The sequence below is a fragment of the Vulpes vulpes genome, chromosome 1 (genome assembly GCF_048418805.1).
Source record: "Vulpes vulpes isolate BD-2025 chromosome 1, VulVul3, whole genome shotgun sequence".
NCBI classification, from domain to species: domain Eukaryota; kingdom Metazoa; phylum Chordata; class Mammalia; order Carnivora; family Canidae; genus Vulpes; species Vulpes vulpes.
Genome location: NC_132780.1, coordinates 84,549,135 through 84,570,294, shown reverse-complemented (window position 1 = coordinate 84,570,294; position 21,160 = coordinate 84,549,135). Strand labels below are relative to the sequence as shown.

Genomic DNA, 21,160 nt, shown 5'->3' with positions numbered 1-21,160 from the left:
CTACAAGTATACTGTTAAGAACATAAACCCATGCTAGAAATTAAAACAGATATTAAAGAGACTACATTTACTTATAAATCACAATTTTAAGAAATCCCAAGGGTCTGCTTCCTATATTTCTAATTTCTTAATTAAAAAAAAAAAAAGGGAATGGGAAGAACAACAGTATTTCAAATCATGAGGCAAAGCAATCTTTTAGAATTTCTGATTTTAGAAACAATACTTGAGGGACACCTGGGTGACTGGTTGAGCATCTGCCTTTGGCTCAGGCTGTGATCCCTGGGTCCCAGGATCAAGTCCTGCTTCAGGCTCCCATCAGCCTGCTTCTCCCTCTGTCTATATCTCTACCTCTCTCTCTGTGTCTCTCATGAATAAATAAATAAAATATTAAAAAAAAAAAAAGAAACAATACTTGAGGGTATACAGTAACACACGTGTTAGGGGACATGGGATAGTGGGAAGAAAACCAAAAAGACTCCGGAACAGGAAATCCTAATGCTTCCAATTAGAGGTACGTTGACCCACATGAACTGCCAACACTAGACCCTTCAATTTACAAAAATGGCAATTTCATGAGGTTCAAGTCAATAGATATATCTCTTTGGACCAGCCATTTCACTTCTCTGGGCTTCTGTTACTTCATTTGCAAATGCTGGTGGTTGTAGTAGATTTCTTGGAACTGTGGCTTCATAATCTATGAGCATTAGGCAAAAGTGATAATGTGGTCTACTTAGAAATGTACCTACCCAGTGTGACACATTTTTCCCTTTCCTTTTTCCATGATGCATTTCTCCTTTTCCTGTCACAACCTTCCAATTAATTTCTGTTAAAATTCCTTGGCTATAATTATTTGGTCATTAGAGCTATTTACTAATAGACTAGACAGTATACCAGTGTTTCTTGTCACTGAAGGTATTTAAAAAAGTGATTGATTGTATGTAAGATCAGACGCCTGCAACGGGAATGAGATTTCACTCAAAAATCTCCAACACCTCAAGTCATGATCCCAGAGTCCTGGGATAGAGCCGAGCATTAAGCTCCCTGCTCAGCGGGGAGTCTGCTTCTCCCTTTCCTTCTGCCCCTCCTCGTGCTCACAAACAAAAAACTCCAACATTCAGACTGTCATCTAACATCAAGAAAGGGCTGTACGTACTTATACAATCTCCCTTTGTATCTTAATTCAAATAAAAAGGGTCCCACTTACAGGTTCAATAATCAAACATATATACTACTCTTTTGATTTTATTAGCTTTGCCATCTATTCTTTGACTTTAAAAAAAGCAAAAATCCATGAGGGAATTAGCATAATAGACTCATTAACAATTTATAGTGAATGATTTATGTCATTCTTTCCAATGAGGCAAGACTCACTGCAGAAGGAACTGCAGAAGGAACTTCTTCGAGAGGACACAAAAAAATATCACCAAAATACTGAGTTTATTTATTGCCTTTACTAATACATAGAAAAGTGGAGGAAACACAAAGATTTTCATTTTTACTAAGCCATATCTTTTGCAGATCTGCCATGTGATCAACAAGGTCTCCTTCCTTTCTATTTCTTTTCGTGTGCTGCTAGCTATCAACAACCATATCTATATGCAAGTAGATCACAAAAGAAGTAAAATAATATGGAGTACTGCAATTCTCTACCATCCAAAATCACAAAGCAAAATCTGGAATATAAAAGCAGCAGGAAAACATATGATTAACTTTTATTTAGATGTTGTATGCCCTAGGAAATATTAATGGATGGAGGATAAAGTCTGAAAAAAAATTCCTTTACAGACAGAATAAAAAAATAATTACCTCTTCCTCAAGTCTGCCATCTCGTAAGGTAGGAGGTATTCCTGGGTGCTTGGCTACCAACAATTCCATCAAGTTATGGGTAGCATGTAGTCTCTACAAACACAAAAGGCAATAATTTTGAGAGCCAAACAGGCTGATTGCTTAATCTTCACTCTTGGATTCAGGCATACTGGACTTATCTGTCTTCTTGCCCATCTTTCTACTTGTGCTTCTTTTTTTTTCAGGAGCATGTCACCTTTGTATTTCCACCTCCTTCCATGAGGCAAACACATTTGCTTACAACCCAAGGTCTGACTTCTGTAATCCTTATCCATACAGAATGTAAGTAGGCTTGCATTTAGTTTTCACCCTTTCCCCCATACACTCCTCCTAATATTCGCTGAGGAACATGTGAACATGTAGGTCCCAAGGTCTAGATTCTGAATGACAAAGAAGTCCCATTAGAAACTCAAGCCTAAATTTACTAAGATTAATACAAGTGATCCTTATTTACCATTTATCTAGAGAGCCTTGTGTATATGATCCACTGGACATATATTCTTCCCAATCCATTCCGCAACCTTGTTTAAGAAACAACAGAAGTCCTAGTCCAGGAGAAGAGGAGTAGAGTTTCTGCCACTTTGTTTCCACAGTGTCATCTATAGGTTGTTGTTGCTACTAAATCTGATAGTGTTGCTGAGTGTATTATAATCTATGAAGCCATGCTGAAAAGACCTAAGACGTTTGTGGTGACTCTTCAAATATGAACTCTACAAAGATCTGTACCATGGTCCATAATCAGAGTAAACCTTTAGAGTCTCAAATCAGTGGCCCAAATCACATCTTATCAAGACTCTTTCCTGATTATCCTTTAGCCGGTAGCTATTTTCCCAAGTAAAGAGTCAATTAACAGAAATTACTTATTCTCACAGCCCTTGACTTCAGAGGGAGCCTCTAACCAGCTGCAATATCATACTGAGAAGCCTGGCTTGTACTGAATACAGAGATAAAAGATATAGTTTTCTCCTTTTTCCTACACCATCTTTACCTCTAACTTCTCCTCTTTTCAGCCCTTAAGTTCAACAAATCCAGGTCACAGCCTTGTTTTCATATGTTTTTCATTATTCTTATTTTTATTGTAATTGCTAGGCTCATGCACACTCATTTCCCAGAAGACGAATCAATCAAGTCTGTGCAATCTTTCTACTTTATTTGACTCACTTGGCATAATCATAGTACCCTATATAGACAAAGGCACGTGTAATAGAAGAAATATACCTATATTACATATTCTGCTAAATATATAGACATAATTCATAAAACTATTTTCTTAAGACTGTAAATTAAAGACAGTTTATGCCATTATGAAATAAGACCTTTACTATGAAACTGATTTTGGTTTTCTCTGAGAAGGGTGGTGCTCAAATTGTGTTAAGGAAAAGTTTTCAATGATCTGATCTTAACATGATATTAGTGTTCTGTATGCCGTATTAATAATAGTAGATTCTCCCTTAAAAAATAAATGTTATAATTCAAATACCCAGATCTTCCTAAGATACCTCCAAAAATTAAATCAGATCATGAAAAATTATTTTGCATAAAATAAACAGACTAGTTGAAATTGTTTTGTGTTTACTTACTTGGAGTGAATCTGTTTTGAGTTTTCCTTTGTGTTCCTCAGATGAACGCAACACTTCTCTGTACAGTTCTGCTGCCAAGGCATACTCACCTGAGGAATTAAAATGTATTGAAAACATAAGAAAGTCATGTATTTACCTCCCAATATGATCTAGTTATATATTATCTAAAAATATCTACTGTAAATAGAACAATGACTATACCTCACGGTTTTTCAGAGGTATCTGACTTGGTATTAATATGACTGTGCCAATAAAAAAGCTGATGATAAAAGAAAAAAAAAGCTGATGATAGCTCTGTTTATTAATTTCATAGCACAGAACACCAATCAGATAAACTTGTGTTTTAAAATTATACTGAAAGGAATGCCTGGGTGGCTCAGTGGTTGAGCATCTGCCTTTGGCTCAGGTTTGATATTAGGGTCCTGGGATTGAGTCCTGTATCAGGCTCTCCATGAGAGCCTGCTTCTCCCTCTGCCTATCTCTTTGTGTTTCTCATGAATAAATAAAATCTTAAATAAAATTACACTGAAAAAGTCTGTATAAACTTTTAATTGAGACAAATGATTTTCCTCTTACTGAGGTTAAAAGGCGCCAATTAATAGTCATTTTGATGTTTGAAATTAAGAACAAATTTAAATATAAATATTCAAAACACTATGATCAATCTGCACTTAATTCTAAAAGAAATCATCTATTCCTTTTAATAGGTATTGTGTTTGGTAGCCAGCATGATTTTCAATTAAAAACTACCTTTCAAAAATGTCAGGATTCTTCTTTCCATTTCTGATCACAAAAATCACAATTAGTCTGAGATTAATGTTTTATTATTATTATTATTACTCATAACTAGCAGCTCATTCAAATAAAGTAACTTAAAAAGTATCAACTAAAGTACAGGTTGGCAAACTATTGCCCATGGGTCACATCTGACAATATCTCTGCAATTTTGAGCTAAGAATGGTTTTTCGCCTTTTTAAACACTTGAGAAAACTCAAAAGAATGCTATTTTGTGACATGAAAAATTATATGGAATTAAATTTCTGGGTCCATGAATAAGGTTTTATTGGAACTCGGCCACACTCATTTGTTTATGTACTGTCTGTGACAACTTCTGCATTATAACAGCAGAGGTGAGTAGTTGCAACAGATCCTCTGGATCAAAGCCTAAAATACTTATTATCTGGTTCTTTCAGTAAAAGTTTTCTGATACTTCAATAAAAGGAGACATGAAACATTTTAAATGGCTTGAATAACAGAAATGTATCATATTTGCTGTATGGTGAAAAACTCAAAACTGGTAATTTGCAAATACAATTAAAATAAAGATCTAACAGTAGTAAAATCATAAAATACAAAAAAAAAAAAAAGAGATGTTCCTATTTTTGCTGAGAAACCTTTTTTCATGATCATCACATATTTCCTTTTATTCACTTCAAACTGGTTTTATTAATATCATGGATTTAGGACTTTGTTATAGACATAATGAAAGAAATATGTATATACCTTTGTAAATTGTGTGGATTCTCTCTTTCCATTAAAGCTAATATATCTATATCTATATCTATATCTATATCTATATCTATATCTATATTATTGTGGTAAAATATACCTAACATAAAATTTGCCACATCAATCACTTCTAAATATGCCGTTCAGTGGCATTAAGTACATTCACATTTTTGTGCAAAAGACTTGCTTTTATACCATTTGCTTTATATTTAGTTCTACAAGTTATGTAATACAAAGTTTTCTAAAGCACACATTTCACTGTATTTTACAGTCAATTTCTATTCACTTTGATAAAGATGAACATTATTTTTGCAAAAATAATATCATATTATAAGGTAGGAGTAACACTCAATTATCTTCACACTAAGAAACTCCCCTTTTTCAGTTCTGAAGACTCTTATGAAGTTTTTCAAAAGACTAAAAAACATTGTATTAGTATTTATACTGTCATTTAGAGAGAATAATTCATTTAACAATTCTCCTTTCATAATCACAACTTTTTAAAGATAGTATAATGACTAGACTATAAAGCCCTTGAATCTGAATTTTCACCATAATTCTTTTAAAATTTTTTATTAAAAAAATACATGCCTCCTGGGAAACACATAAAAATTCAGTAAGTGATACAAGTTTAAGCCAAATTTAGAAATACTCATTCTTTGCCACTTGATGGCACTAACGTTTCCAAGTAAATAAATGGCACTGAATTTGATACTTGCTAATAAGCTAATTTTCTCCAAAAAGTATGTGCAGAAAACACATTGTACAAAGTTGGAGTAATACTGTTTTTAAAACCATAATCAGGGAGGACCTTAGAATATACATTATATATACATATGTGTTTGTATATAATATAAACAAATCCCTTGAATTTGCAGTTAATTTTAGATTTCTTTTAGAAGTCAGCTCTTGGGGCACCTGGGTGGCTCAGTGGTTGAGTGCAGTTAACTCAGAGCCAAGTCTCTCACTTCAGGCTCAGAGCACCCTCCTCAGGGGCTGGACATATCAGCCTGGAGAGGACACAGAGAGAGGGGGAGAAAAAAAAATACAGAAAGAGGGAGGCAGAGACATAGACAGAGGGAGAAGCAGGCTCCCTATGGGAGCCTGATGTAGGACTCAATCTCAGGACCCCCGGGTCATGATCTGAGCCAATGTATATTCACACTTCACATTAATACTTCAACCGAGACTAAGCAAGTGGTACTATCTATATTTTATTGCTAAGGAAAAAGATTAACAAACTTTGAACAACATACACAAGTTCAGAGGGCTACAACTATAGCAAAGAAGAAGCCCTGTCTTTTTCAGTTCTTGTCTAGAGCTACTTCTACTCAGCTTCTGTGAGTCTTCTGAACTCTAAGCAAGTGTTCAGGACGAGGGACACTGCCTAGTTCTGGTTCTGTTATGCTGAAAAGCTAATAACCAGATAGACCACCCAGTTTCAAAAGGCTTAGAATATTTCCTTGTGTCAGACAATACTATGTTTTCTTGGGCAACTAATTTCTTTATGGTCTTATTAGTAAATTACGAGAAAAATGGTAAATTCTCTCCATGACTATGTACCCAAGTAGACTAATGTATTAGTAATTTTTGTCAAAAAATTAGGTCAAAAGAACTGGCATTTATCACAAAATGCCTTTCTAGTTCTAACAATATAAATGAAGAGCTAAATATACTAATTTGGTGAAGAATGTAGAAATAAAACAGCATTTGTATATACTAAATTATAAAGTGCTTAAAACTGTATATTACTTCACCATTATGAAATACTTCTATGGTTTCAAGAACTTGATTCCAATAACTTTATTCTTGAAATCACAGAACTGGTAACTTTTATTTCTTCTAATATAGTTTCAAGAACTATATTCTACTCAGTTTTGAAGAAATTAAAATCAAATTATCTAAATCAAAGCTATTAAGAAGGTTTTAAAGGTAGATTTTATAAAAAGGCACACTTGCATCAGTATTTTCCTCATTACTTACAAGAAGCTCCTAAAAGTCATTATGGTATAAAAGCTATAAAAATATGCAAACTTTTTATATTACAAATGCAGTAATAGATAAGTAACAATAGACTCTGTTGAATATAGAGTATTTGATGGTTCATTAAAGTTGCAAAAGAATTAAGTTTAGTGGGCGGCCTGGGTGGCTCAGCGGTTTAGCACCGCTTTTAGCCCAGGGCCTGATCCTGGAGACCCGTGATCAAGTCCCACACCAAGTCCCTGCATGGAGTCTGCTTCTCCCTCTGCCTGTGTCTCTGCCTCTCTCTCTCTCTGTATGTCTCTCATTAATAAATAAATAAAATCTTAAAAAAAAAAAAGAATTAAGTTTAGATAGCCAGAAAGGTTATCATAAAAATTTAGAATAAAATTCTATTTATGAATTATTCTAAACACAAAGATAGAGGCACTGAGCTCAGTGCAAGCTTATTACAAAGGTAAGTTGAGGTCATGGAAATGAAGCTAATGAGTAAATGAAGTAATAGAAAGATGGCTGTACAATTTTATACTCTCAATATCACTGTATGAGAATTCCAGTTGTTTTTACATCCTTGCCAACATTTAATCTGTTTAATAAGCCTTTTCAATAGTCACATAGTTATGTTCTTGTGGTTTGAAAGTGCATATATCTAATGAACTTTCTGTCCAAACATTTTGCCTATTTTCCTTACATTGTTTTCCTATTACTGGTTTTTAATAGTTCTTTTTATATTCTGAATACAAATCCTTTCTCAGAGATGCGATTTGCAAGTATTTTCTCTATTTAATGGCTTATCTTTTTTTTCTAGATTATTTATTTATTCAAGGGTGTGTCAGAGAGAGGAGCAGGCAAGGGGCTGAGAAAGAGGGAAAAGCAGACTCCCCACTGAGTAGGGAGCTAGACGTGGGTCTCAATCCCAGGACTCTGGGATCATGACCTGGACTCGAAGGCACTAAAACAACTGGGCCACCCAGGCGCCTCACCTTTTTATTTTCTTAGGAATGCCTTTTGAGAAGTAGAAGTTATTAATTTTGATGAAGTAATAGAAAGATGGCTGTACAATTTTATACTCTCAATATCACTGTATGAATGAGAATTCCTTTTAATTGATTCCTGTATTGATCTTTATTATTTTCTTTTGCTGACTTGGTATTTCATTTTCCACAAGATCAAAGATCTTATTTACTGTATTTAGTTCTGAGATCATAACTGATGCAGAGGAGACACTCTAATATGTGCTGAAAAAATGAATTTACAAACATTATTTTGTAAATTGATGACTAACATCCCCCTGAGTGTGTGAAAATGTAACTTTTCTTCTATTTCTAGATATTTTGCTTGTCCTCAGTTGTTCACTACTATAGACTAAGGTTAATAATTTATTGCCAAATTTTTGTTCAAATCCTACCTTTCCTAAAAAACAACCTTTTGAAGTGGAAATGTTTGGTGAAAGCATATGTAAACTTTGAAGGTTTTTCAAATGTTCTGCATAAGTGATCTCCATTAGGTTGAACCTACCTAAATTAAGATCAGTAGTGTGTGAGAATGTCTTTCGGGGGAAGGGGGGTTTGATTTCCACTGTAACTAATCTGTCTCATTAAGTATTCAGAAGAATCAGAGATAATAAAGCAATCACCTTCTACCTTTAATGATGTGGATGCCGGCTAAGCCATTGAGAGCACAAACTAGTTGCCGATGTGCTTCTTCACATTCAGTTCCACATTTCTTCTGCAGAGATGTCAGCAGCTCTTCCATTGTCATGGTGCTAAAAGAAAAGACAGATTGTTCAGAAATGAAAAGGAAATCCTAAATTATATCACATAAGATCAAGAGTATCAGACCCTTACAGAGTCTTTGTGTATCTTCAGGATCTTTCTCTTTACCTCCATTTTTACCACTATCACTTTTAACTCAATTGCCTATTATTGTTTCAGCAAGCATTCTTCTATCTGATCCCATCATTCTTTGTTCCAGTTTAGTTAATGGAGAGGGAACTAGAAAAATCTTCCTAAAATACAAAGTACAACATGATATACTTGAAACAGTATGGGTGTCAGAAGGTAAGATTAACTCTGAATCCCCAGCATTATAATTTAATTAATCCCCGTGGGTCTGACTTTATTTTTATCTAAAAAGAAAAAAAAAATTCTTCAAGGATCAGATCAAATGCCATTTCCACCCAAAGACTGTCTAACATGAAACATTTATATAGAAATTATTTCCATCTTCTAACTGTCCATAGCCTTTTATGAAATGTTTGTTTGCCTTCTATCTAGAAATCTATAATCTTTCTCATCTCCTTTATTTGTTCATAAACTGCTTAAAGGCAAAGACAAAAATGTAAATCCTCTTCATATTTTTTAATAACACCTCATCATTTTAATACTGGGTGCTAAGAAAAAAAAGGCCAGTTGCTGAGTCACAGTCTGATGAACAGAAACTTTCTGGGATAATAGACTAGTGTGGACATAAATATCTTATTGTATTAAAATGAAGTAATCAAACAGACTCAGCACAATTACAAAAAAAATACGTAATAGTATTCTAATTCCTCTAATTCCCTGATGTGGAACAAAAAAATTTAACAAGAACAAATGCTTTTATATGTGAAGTGTGGCCAAAAACAACAAAAGAAAAGCCAACACAAAAACAGAACAAAATGACAAAACCCCAAAATAGTCCTAACTTTAAAAGAAATGTTCAGGGCAGCCCAGGAGGCTCAGTGGTTTAGCACAGCCTTCAGCCCAGGGCCTGATCCTGGAGACCCGGGATCAAGTCCCACGTCAGGCTCCCTGCATGGAGCCTGCTTCTCCCTCTGCTTCTCTCTCTCTCTCTCTCTCTCTCTCTCTCTGTCTCTCATGAATTAAAAAAATAAAATCTTTAAAAAAAAATGTTCAAAATCATGAAAATAATTTTGATAATGTGACTCTTTCATAAATAGGATTCTATACCAAAGAAACACATTACTAAAAATAACTGACAACTCATTATAACACTTTGAATGAAACCGTGGGCTAGGAAACTAATAGCTTAAATATCACTACTATATTATCGATTGCAGTATAAGGAAATTGATAATAAAACCTTTTCTGGAGTGGCAAGAACTCCCCACGAACAGCCTGTGGGTGACAGCAGGCCTGCCTGAGTCTCAGCAATGGGTACAGGATAGAGGTGACAGTCCTTCTGTCCAGGCTGCTGAGCTTCAGCGCCCAGTCTGAAATCTTCCTGAGTTTTACTACAGCATCCTGGCAGCACACTTCATGCTGACGGTGATAGAAATGTCTTTCCACTGGAGAAAAGTGAAGCCAGTGGATTTCTTCTGTCTGAGGGGGTATCTGGATCTGTGGGGAGAATAAAAAAATGATTTCACCTGAAAATTCAACTTTCCATCCCAACTTTTGCTTCTCTTTTCTTGTAATGTCCTTAATCAGTAAAGAACTTATCCTACTGACTTGATCAATCACATCCTTCTTTGCAGACCTCCATAGTATCTTGGCGATAAAGCTGTAGAGATGCTGAGGATTCTTCTTGCAGTAAGGGCGATAGAGAAGTCGAACCCACCAGTGTTTGACACAGTAAGGTTCAATACCAAGAAAGACCACCAACCCAAAAAGATCTGGGAAGAAAACAAGAAAAAAAACACATTGAGAATAACTGTTTCTATATTTCTTCATTACTATTTTGAATAACCACTTTCACAGACATTATACACAGTACACAAATTTTCTATGAATTAAAATACAGACTCTTGAATCTGAAAGTTAATTCCACTTTGACTACATTTGTTTAGTATTTATTTTGCTCTAGGATTCATGCTAGGAGCTAAAATGTGGAACCATTACACAGACCTTGTATTTAATTCAAAAGTCTGAAATTTCTGTCAGAGGTAAAACCAGAAAATGACTCACTTGTGTGTGCCTGATCAAGAGATACATAAGAAGAGTCCGACACTGAAACTATTGGATGTAAAAGTTGCTGGATATGAAAGTAAGTTTAAATGACTTAGGTGATACGAAGAATATTCACTGATCCAATATTTGTTATACTTTGGTTTAATTATTCTAAAACTGAGGAAATAAGACGAAAACAATGATAAAAAATATAGACAAGATTAATCGACATGGTGATGTTCATAGCAACAACAAACAGAACAAAAAGGACTCAAATAGAAGAATGAGTAAATAAATTATGCAGTATTCTCCATAAGACAAAGTTTTTTGTTTTTTTTTGTTTTTTTTTTTTATCCAGTAGGTCTTGTGTTTGTTAGATTTACTGCATGGTACTTCTTATCTATTTCATGATTGGGTACACTCAATTTTATACACCATTTTCTGTTCACTTAACATTAATACCCTACATAGTTTTCATTTTTATAATGAAGTTTTAAAATATGGAAAACTGCTTAGGATACAGTAAAAAAAGAATATAAAATGCATGCAGTATGAGGATAAACCTAAAAACTTTTATGTAAAATAGAATAGCATAGTGGTTATATCTTCAAATGAAGAGTATAGTGGAGTGTAATTTTCTTTATATTTTTCTGTATTGTTAAACATGTTCACATTAGGCTCTTGAGAAACCATGACAATTGTTTTTATAAAAAGGCCATGACCTTATGTACAGCATTTATTCTGAATATGCCCCAACAAATACTTAGGTTGAATTAAGTTACTTTGATGATTTCTAAGAGTTAGTTAACATCTGAAAGTATTGCCTATATACAGATTTTGATGGATATATTATATATATGTTTCTGTTTAAATCAATCTAGTTGCATATGTACTACCTTTTCTTTGAGATCCAAAATATGCCTCAAACTCAACTTGCCAAAATCATATTTATAACCTCTTTGCCCAAATATGCTTCTCTTCTGGTACTCTTCATTGGTAAATACTCTCACTGTCCATAGATGCAAGTCAGATGTCTTGGCATCTTCTGATCACTGTTAAGCCTTATTAATTTTTTTCTTATCCATTTTTTCCCATTTCTTCAGGACCATCCTAGTTCAAATCCAAAGTGCCAGTGTCACTTATCTAGATTACTTATTGTAGCCAATTGAAAATGTACTATCCACTCTTGTCACTTCTGAACCATCTCCACATGGCAATTTGAGCTTTTAAAATCCAAATCTCGCCATGAGATGATCCCCAACCACTTTGTTTAAATCCTTTCAATAGGTCCTACTCTTCTTCAGAAAATAAAAACAATTCCTTATCATGGCCTACAGAATCCTCCATGGTCTGGTCTACGTCCATCTACTCAGCCTCTCAACCTACTGTGTTCTCCCTGGCTCTGTGGATTCTAGTCACACTGGTATCCTTCTGATCTCTTTCTGCCTGATCATCTTTATTAGATTTTGTTTCCTTTACAACAGAGAATTCTTCCCTCCCTCTTTACCTGGCTCATATTAGTATTTCAGATCCTGGCTCAGCTGTCACTTCCTTCTATATCTCTATTATGTGATGTCACAGAACAAGACATCTTTTCTGAAGCCTATTAGAGTTTGACTTTTATATTTATTTCATACATTAAAATTATCTTGACCACAATCTTATATTTGTCTAAGTACTTAATGAATATAACTTCCCTTTTACGCTGTAAGCTCAAGAAGGTCAGGGACTTTGTCTATTTTTTGCTGTTACACTTCACAAAGAATAAGTGAACCAATAAATGCACCGCAAAGTACTTAAGTAATTTAGAGTCAACACTTCTAAAGAAGCTAAAATGAATAAACGAATATATAAATGGATAATAAAAACAACAAAAGCAGCAGTGGAAGCAGCTACCATTCACTGCATATTTAATACCTGCCAGGTACTATGCTAAATACTTTGAATACTTTATTATAATTATTCTTAAAACATCTTACTTTAGAGATTAAGAAAAATAAAAACGTGAATGTAATTTCTTTAATGGACATACAACTCAATGTGGTCAACCTGGTAGTTATGAAGTGGTATGATTTTGCCCGGAGGGGATATTTGGCAATGCTTAAAAAACAGCTGTAGGTGTCACAATTGCAGGAGTGTTACTGCCATCTAGTGGGTAGAAGCTAAATATCCTAAGATGCACAGGGACAGGTCCCAAAGAAAAAGAACTATCCAGCTCTAAATGTTAATGGGGCCAAGATTGAGAAACCCTCCTCTAACATCAAAAGAAAATAGTTTCATTCTTCTGCATGTGGATGTTCCAATTTTCCCAGCACCATTTATTGAAGAGACTGTCTTTCTTCCAATGGAGAGTCTTTCCTCCTTTATCGAATATTAGTTGACCATAAAGTTCAGGGTCCACTTCTGGGTTCTCTATTCTGTTCCATTGATCTATGTGTCTGTTTTTGTGCCAGTACCACACTGTCTTGATGACCACAGCTTTGTAGTACAACCTGAAATTTGGCATTGTGATGCCCTCAGATATGGTTTTCTTTTTTAAAATTCCCCTGGCTATTCGGGGTCTTTTCTGATTCCACACAAATCTTAAAATAATTTGTTCTAACTCTCTGAAGAAAGTCCATGGTATTTTGATAGGGATTGCATTAAACGTGTAAATTGCCCTGGGTAACACTGACATTTTCACAATATTAATTCTGCCAATCCATGAGCATGGAATATTTTTCCATCTCTTTGTGTCTTCCTCAATTTCTTTCAGAAGTGTTCTATAGTTTTTAGGGTATAGATCCTTTACCTCTTTGGTTAGGTTTATTCCTTGGTATCTTATGCTTTTGGGTGCAATTGTAAATGGGATTGACTCCTTAATTTCTCTTTCTTCAGTCTCATTGTTAGTGTATAGAAATGCCATTGATTTCTGGGCATTGATTTTGTATCCTTCCGCGCTACCAAATTGCTGTATGAGTTCTAGCAATCTTGGGGTGGAGGCTTCTGGGTTTTCTATGTAGAGTATCATGTCATCAGCGAAGAGGGAGAGTTTGACCACTCTCTTTCACCATATACAAAGATAAACTCAAAATGGATGAAAGATCTAAATGTGAGACAAGATTCCATCAAAATCCTAGAGGAGAACACAGGCAACACCCTTTTTGAACTTGGCCACAGCAACTTCTTGCAAGATACATCCACAAAGGCAAAAGAAACAAAAGCAAAAATGAACTATTGGGACTTCATCAAGATAAGAAGCTTTTGCACAGCAAACGATACAGTCAACAAAACTAAAAGACAACCTACAGAATGGGAGAAGATACTTGCAAATGACGTATCAGATAAAGGGCTAGTTTCCAAGATCTATAAAGAACTTATTAAACTCAACACCAAAGAAACAATCCAATCATGAAATGGGCAAAAGACATGAAGAGAAATCTCACAGAGGAAGACACAGACATGGCCAACACGCACATGAGAAAATGCTCTGCATCACTCACCATCAGGGAAATACAAATCAAAACCACAATGAGATACCACCTCACACCAGTGAGAATGGGGAAAATTAACAAGGCAGGAAACAACAAATGTTGGAGAGGATGTGGAGAAAAGGCAACCCTCTTACACTGTTGGTGGGAATGTGAAATGGTGCAGCCACTCTGGAAAACTGTGTGGAGGTTCCTCAAAGAGTTAAAAATAGACCTGCCCTATGACCCAGCAATTGCACTGTTGGGGATTTACCCCAAAGATTCAGATGCAATGAAACGCCGGGACACCTGCACCCTGATGTTTCTAGCAGCAATGTCCACAATAGCCAAACTGTGGAAGGAGCCTCGGTGTCCATCGAAAGATGAATGGATAAAGAAGATGTGGTTTATGTATACAATGGAATATTACTCAGCCATTAGAAATGACAAATACCCACCATTTGCTTCAACGTGGATGGAACTGGAGGGTATTATGCTGAGTGAAGTAAGTCAATCGGAGAAGGACAGTGTATGTTCTCATTCATTTGGGGAATATAAATAATAGTGAAAGGGAATATAAGGGAAGGGAGAAGAAATGTGTGGGAAATATCAGAAAGGGAGACAGAACATAAAGACTCCTAACTCTGGGAAACGAACTAGGGGTAGTGGAAAGGGAGGAGGGCGGGGGGTGGGGGTGAATGGGTGACGGGCACTGAGGGGGGCCCTTGACAGGATGAGCACTGGGTGTTATTCTGTATGTTGGTAAACTGAACACCAATAAAAAATAAATTTATTAAAAAAAAAAAGAAAATAAATGAGATTTCCACTTCCAACTACACCATAGTGAATCTGGGCAGGCTAATATTTCTACTACAACAACTACAAAAAGAAGAGATAAATGAAGAATCATAGTGTTAAAGACATCAGAGAATTATGGAAGCAAAGAGGAAAGATCAACTATCAGACAGTTTAGAGAAGGTCTTTTTCAGGTAACTTGGGCTTGAGGAAACTTTTGGGGCTGGTCATCATTATAATTGTGTAAATAGATTCATGGGGATATATGTAGGTAAAACGTTGACAAATTTTATATTTTAAATATTTACAGTTTTATTGTATGTCATTTATACCTCAATAAAACTGTAGAGACATTTCTCCAAAGACATACAGACTTTGGAAGGTCAACATACACATGAAAAGATGCTAACATCACTTATCATTAGGGAAATGCAAATCAAAACCACAATATCACCTCACACCAGTCAGAATGGCTACAATCAAAACCACAACAAACAACCAGTGTGAGCAAGGATGTGGAGAAAAAGAAAATCTTGTGCACTGTTGGTGGGAATGCAAACTGGTGCAGCCACTGTGGAAAAGAGTATGAAGTTCCTCAAAAAATGAAAAATAGAATTATATGATCCAGCAATTCCACTACTGGGTATTTACCCCCCTAAAAAAACAAACACTTATTCAAAAAGCTATATATCCCTGCATTACTGCAGGATTATTTACAACAGCCAAATTATGGAAGCAACTCAAGTGTTCATTGATAGGTGGGTGAATGGATAAAGAAGATGTAATATATACACTGGAATATTACTCAGCCATAAAAAAGAATGAAATCCTGCCACATGCAACAACATGAATGGATCTAGAGGGTATATAATGCTAAGTGAAGTAAGTCAGAAAAAGATAAACACTATAGGATTTAACTCCTATGTGTAATTTAAGAAACAAAACAAATGAACAAAGAAAAAAAAAGACAACAAAACAGACTCTTAAATATAGAGAATAAACTGATAGTTACCAGAGGGGAGGTGGGTGGAGGGATGAGTGAGATGGTAAAGGGGATTAAGAGTACACTTACTGTGATGAACACTGAGCAATGTATATATACAAATACTGAATCACTACACTGTACACCTAAAACTAATATAACACTATATGATAATTATACTGGAATTAAAAAAAATTACTCAAGAATTTGTTACATGGTGTAAGTGCTTAAATACCTCTCAATACCTTATGTATCCAAAATAACCTAACCAGGAAACTGAGTAATTACTGTTATATTCTTTCAATGTTAAAATTAGAAAAATGTAACTCTGACAGTCATTTTCTTTTTCTTGTACCCTCTCAGCTAACTTTTGAACCTAATAAAATCTTATTAACAACTAAACACTTAAAATTTGGGCAATTTCCAAATGTAATAGCAGACCACTAAATTTGGCCTTTTAATTAGCCTGATACTATTGATAAATTATGCAAATATTTAAACACATACTTAAAATCTTCCTAGAAAACATTTTGCCCCTAAAAATAATTTAAAAATTAGTTTTTCAGATCATAGAAATGAATACTGATATTTTTATCTTAAAAAATGGTAAGTTAAAAAAATGGTAAGTTAACTTGTTGAAAACAATGCATGAAAACCTGAATTTCAGTAAATTTTTTTTAAAAAGAAACATAAGTTTTGAGGATGAACATTTGCCACAGGGCTTCAAGAATATCTACATTTTATAACTACATTTTAATAACAGCTTTTCTGAAAATTTATTATGTAAAACATTTAATACAACTTCTAGTTTTAAATATTCACAACTTGAATGAAATTTGTAATGCCACGTCTGTTTTACAGAAAAAGTTATATGGATGAGATCAATGTAGAGGCAAGAGTTACAACGTGCAAGTGGGAGTGGAGGAGAACCTGACACAATCTAAATGCCCAAGAGGAACAGTTGAAGGAATAATGGTCTAAGTGTATGAGGCGATATTAGAAAGCTATGAACTTTTATAACTCTTACAATTAATAAAATTGTGATCCCACTCTTTATGGATCAGCCAATGAAAATCATGATCCTTATTTTTGTAGACAGAGCCAATTGAAATTAATTCCTTTTCCCTCTCCTCTCTCTCTTGTTAGGCTCTTTCTGTTTTGTACTTACTGCTTTGGAACTCTGACTTCAATTTAGACCTGCATCTTTAGACCTGCTGAGGAGGGCACAATGACTGTTTGACTTATGACTATGGGACTACTCATGGTGTATCTGTCCTCATAGATAAAAACAAAAACCCCCTCAATTTCATTTAAAAAGATAAATGCTTGAGACCACTAGGAATTAAATATAAATATATGTACATCACTTAAGTAAGGATTTTAACAAAGGTTAAACATATATTTTCTTCAAAAAAAAGCAAGCTTTAAAAATACATGCCAAATGTGAGGAAAGCACACATTACCCTCCAATCCTCTTTGCACTGGAGTGCCACTGATGCACCAGCGATTAATCCCACTCAAGCGCTGAGCCATTTCTGCAGCCTAATGAGAGAGAAATATGAAATAAAAAAGAAAAGAAAAAAAAGACGGCAAATCAGGAATATGCTTACTCCTAAGAACAGTCCATGAAAAGCTATGCTTCAGGTCAGACATATTCACTCTTATTTAACAGCTATCACACTCAAAGTTAAATGTCAAAATGAATGGGTCATCTTCTAGCAGTGGCTCCCATTAGTAGCAAGCTGCCATGTGCCCTCCTCAAAAGAGGAAGAGTAGTTCAAGTTTGTGTAGAATGAAAAGCCTCCCTGAATGACCGATACATCCCCTAAGACACTCCATTCTTCAGATGTGGACTAATGTACTAATAGATACCATTCATAAATTGAGTTCAGGTTACAAACTGGCCAAAGAAGACAGAATAAAGATATATGATGAACAAAAGCTGAATCAATACTCTGCATTCTAAAGTAGCATGGTCTGTTATGATATAGTCTCTCTGATAAAAAAATTGCCGGTTAACTTTGGCCCAAAACTATCAGGACCTATATGATAAGCTTTCCACTTAGCAGAAATGCTTAGAAAAGTCCCTAAACAGAGTTTACTTTCATCTGCACCACACATAAACTGCCATCTTATTGAAATACACATAGGCTCTGCATATAAAGCAATAATTCACCTAGTACCAAAATAATTCCTAAGGGTTATGAAGTTCATGGAACAACAGAAAAGCAAATGTATTGTGTTTAATAGCAAACTTTTTGCCAATATCAGTATTGTGGGTTAATTATACTTAAATTATTAAATTTTTTATGGACAGTTTCCCCAATCTCTTCTTTTTTCTTCCCCAGTGCTCATAAGATTCTGACGAAATGCTCACTTTCACAGCAGGGCATTCAACCATCTGGGCTTCATCAAGGCAAATTCTCCACCACTCCACAGCTACTAGGGGGCTGGGAATGGCCATATAGCGCTTCTGGTTCCGTAAGCGACGTCCATCCTCACTATTGCTGTGTGGGATATCTACATAATTTAGTTCTGAACGAAGGACATCATAGGTAATGATAACTATATCCTGTTCGGCCAAAAAATGAGGTTGTAAAAAACCATCTTTCTTCACTCCTTGGTATACCTAGGAAATAATCACCACAGATAGAATTATTGCAGAAAGCCTCATCAAAGATAACTAAAATATTCATTCCTTTATATCTTTACTGAGCTCTATTTGTTTAGTACCAGACACGCTATGAGATATATTCTCAACATGCCTAGAGAAAGATACATTTTAGGGTGGAAGACCAATGACATAAGCAATGTGAAAGGAAATGTAACAGAAGTAAAAGTGGTAGCACAGTGGAAAGACCAATGTTGGAGCTGAGAAGGGAAGTTCAGAGAGGAGTGAAAATTTGAGGTGGATCTTGAAGAACACTTAGGAGTTCTCCCAGGGGGAGCAAAAAGAAAAAGGTAGGTAGTGCAAAAGCACAAAGGTACAAAAAAGTAGAACAGTAAGAGCTATAATTTACTGAATATCTTTTATATTTCGGACACCATGCTAAGCTTTAACTCTTATCTTCAATAACAATCTTGTTCGTAGTTGTTATTACTCCTATCCTACACATATGAAACATCAAGTTTCTTGCTCAAAACTGGCAGAGTCTAGATTCAAAGCGAGGGCTATCTACCTTACAAAACAGAGCTCCTCAATGGCACAGATGGGTGTTTTACTTACTACTATATTCTTTTTCCATGTCTATAAGCAGTAGCTGAAATATCGAAAACCTTAAGTAACATTTGTGTGGAAAGAACAAAGGAAGTGAAGAATACTAACATCAAAAACTCAAAACTTGGGCAGCCTGGGTGGCTCAGTGGTTTAGTACCTGCTTTCGGCCCAGGGCATGATCCTGGAGACCTGGGATCGAATCCCACATCAGGCTCCCTGCATGGACTCTGCTTCTCCCTCTGCCTGTGTCTCTGCCTCTCTCTCTCTCTCTCTCTCTCTCTCTCGATGTGTCTCATGAATAAATAAATTAAAATCTTAAAAAAAAAAAAAAACCACCCTCAAAACTCAACAAAATGGGTTTAGAGGAAACATCTCAACATAGTAAAGACCGTATATGACAACACACAGCTAACATCGTACTCAATGGTGAAAAACTGAAAGCTTTCCCTCTAGGGTCAAGAGTATGACAAGGGTATCTATTTTCACCACTTTTATTCAACATAGTCCTGAAAGTCCTAGCTGCAGCAATCAGATAAGAAAAAGAAATAAAAGGCACCCAAACTGGTCCAAATTATTAAGAAGGGAGTTTAACTGTCACTATTATCAGATGGCATAATTGTATATATATAGAAAACCCTAAAGATTCCACCTAAAAACTATCGGAACCAATTAGTGAATTCGGTAAAGTTACAGGATACAAAATTAATATACAGAGATCTTTTGTACTTCTCTACACTAATAATTAGGAAATTAGGAAAGAGAAATTAGGAAAATGATCACTTTTACAATTATATCACAAAGAAAATAATACTAGAAATAATTTTAACCAAGAAGGTGAAATACCTATTATCTGAAAACTGTAAGACACTGAAGACAAAAACTGAAGATGAAACACACAAACGGAAAGATAAACCATGCTTATGCATTAAAAAAATTAATATTGTTAAAATATCCATAGTACCCAAAGCAATCTACAGATTCAGTGCAATCCCTATCAGAATACCAATAGCATTTTTTCACAGAACTAGAACAAATAATCCTCAAAACTGGTAATGGAACCATAGAAAGCCTTGAATAGTCAAAGCAATCCTGCAAGAGCTGAAGGTATCACAATCCTTGACTTCAAGATATACTGGAGAGCTGTAGTAATCAAGAGTATGGTACTGGCACAAAAAGAAATACAAAGAGCAATGGAACAAGACAGCCCAGAAATAAACCCATACTTATATGGTTAGTTTATCTATGATAAAAGGGCAAGAATATACAATGGAGAAAAGATAGTATCTTCAATAAATGGGTGCTGGGAAAACTGGACAGCTACATGCAAACAAATAAAAGTGATCCACTTTCTTATACCATATAAAAATTAACTCAAAATGGAATAAAAATCTAAATGTGAGAGTTGAAACCATAAAACTCCTAAAAGAAAACACTGGCAGTCACCTCTTAGAAGTTGGCCTGGCAACTTCAGGCAACGGAAACAAAAACAAAAGTAAACTACCGACACTGAAGCAAAACAGAAACCTTAAACACAGCAAAGAACACAATCGAAACAAAAGGCAGGGCAGCCCTGGTGGCTCAGCGGTTTAGCGCCGCTTTCAGTCCAGGTTCTGATCCTGGAGACCCGGGATCGAGTCCTATGTCGGGCTCCCTGCGTGGAGCCTGCTTCTCCCTCTGCTTGTGTCTCTGCCTCTCTCTCTCTCTCTCTCTCTCTCTGTCTCTCTCGTGAATAAATAAATAAAATATTAAAAAAAAAAAAAACCAAAAAGGCAATCCAGTGAATGGGAAAGATATTTGCAAGTGATATATCCATTAAGGAGTTAATATCCAAAATATATAAAGAACTTATATAGCTTGACATAAAAAAAAAGATATGATTAAAAAATGGGCAGAGGATCTGAACAGACATTTCT

The 21,160-nt window shown here is 35.2% G+C and overlaps 1 protein-coding gene across 2 annotated transcripts in view; it reads right to left on the bottom strand.

The window, feature by feature from the left end:
- SHPRH (SNF2 histone linker PHD RING helicase) overlaps positions 1 to 21,160 on the bottom strand; it is a 90,632-nt gene that overhangs the window by 46,048 nt on the left and 23,424 nt on the right. For both annotated transcript variants that reach the window (XM_025997968.2, XM_025997969.2), the window contains exons 10-16: positions 18,408 to 18,659; positions 17,494 to 17,572; positions 10,367 to 10,530; positions 9,999 to 10,255; positions 8,558 to 8,679; positions 3,426 to 3,514; positions 1,807 to 1,899 (exon numbers count right to left, since the gene is read on the bottom strand). In XM_025997968.2, the coding sequence (XP_025853753.1) occupies positions 1,807 to 1,899; positions 3,426 to 3,514; positions 8,558 to 8,679; positions 9,999 to 10,255; positions 10,367 to 10,530; positions 17,494 to 17,572; positions 18,408 to 18,659 (1,056 nt within the window). The remainder of the gene's footprint in view (positions 1 to 1,806; positions 1,900 to 3,425; positions 3,515 to 8,557; positions 8,680 to 9,998; positions 10,256 to 10,366; positions 10,531 to 17,493; positions 17,573 to 18,407; positions 18,660 to 21,160) is intronic.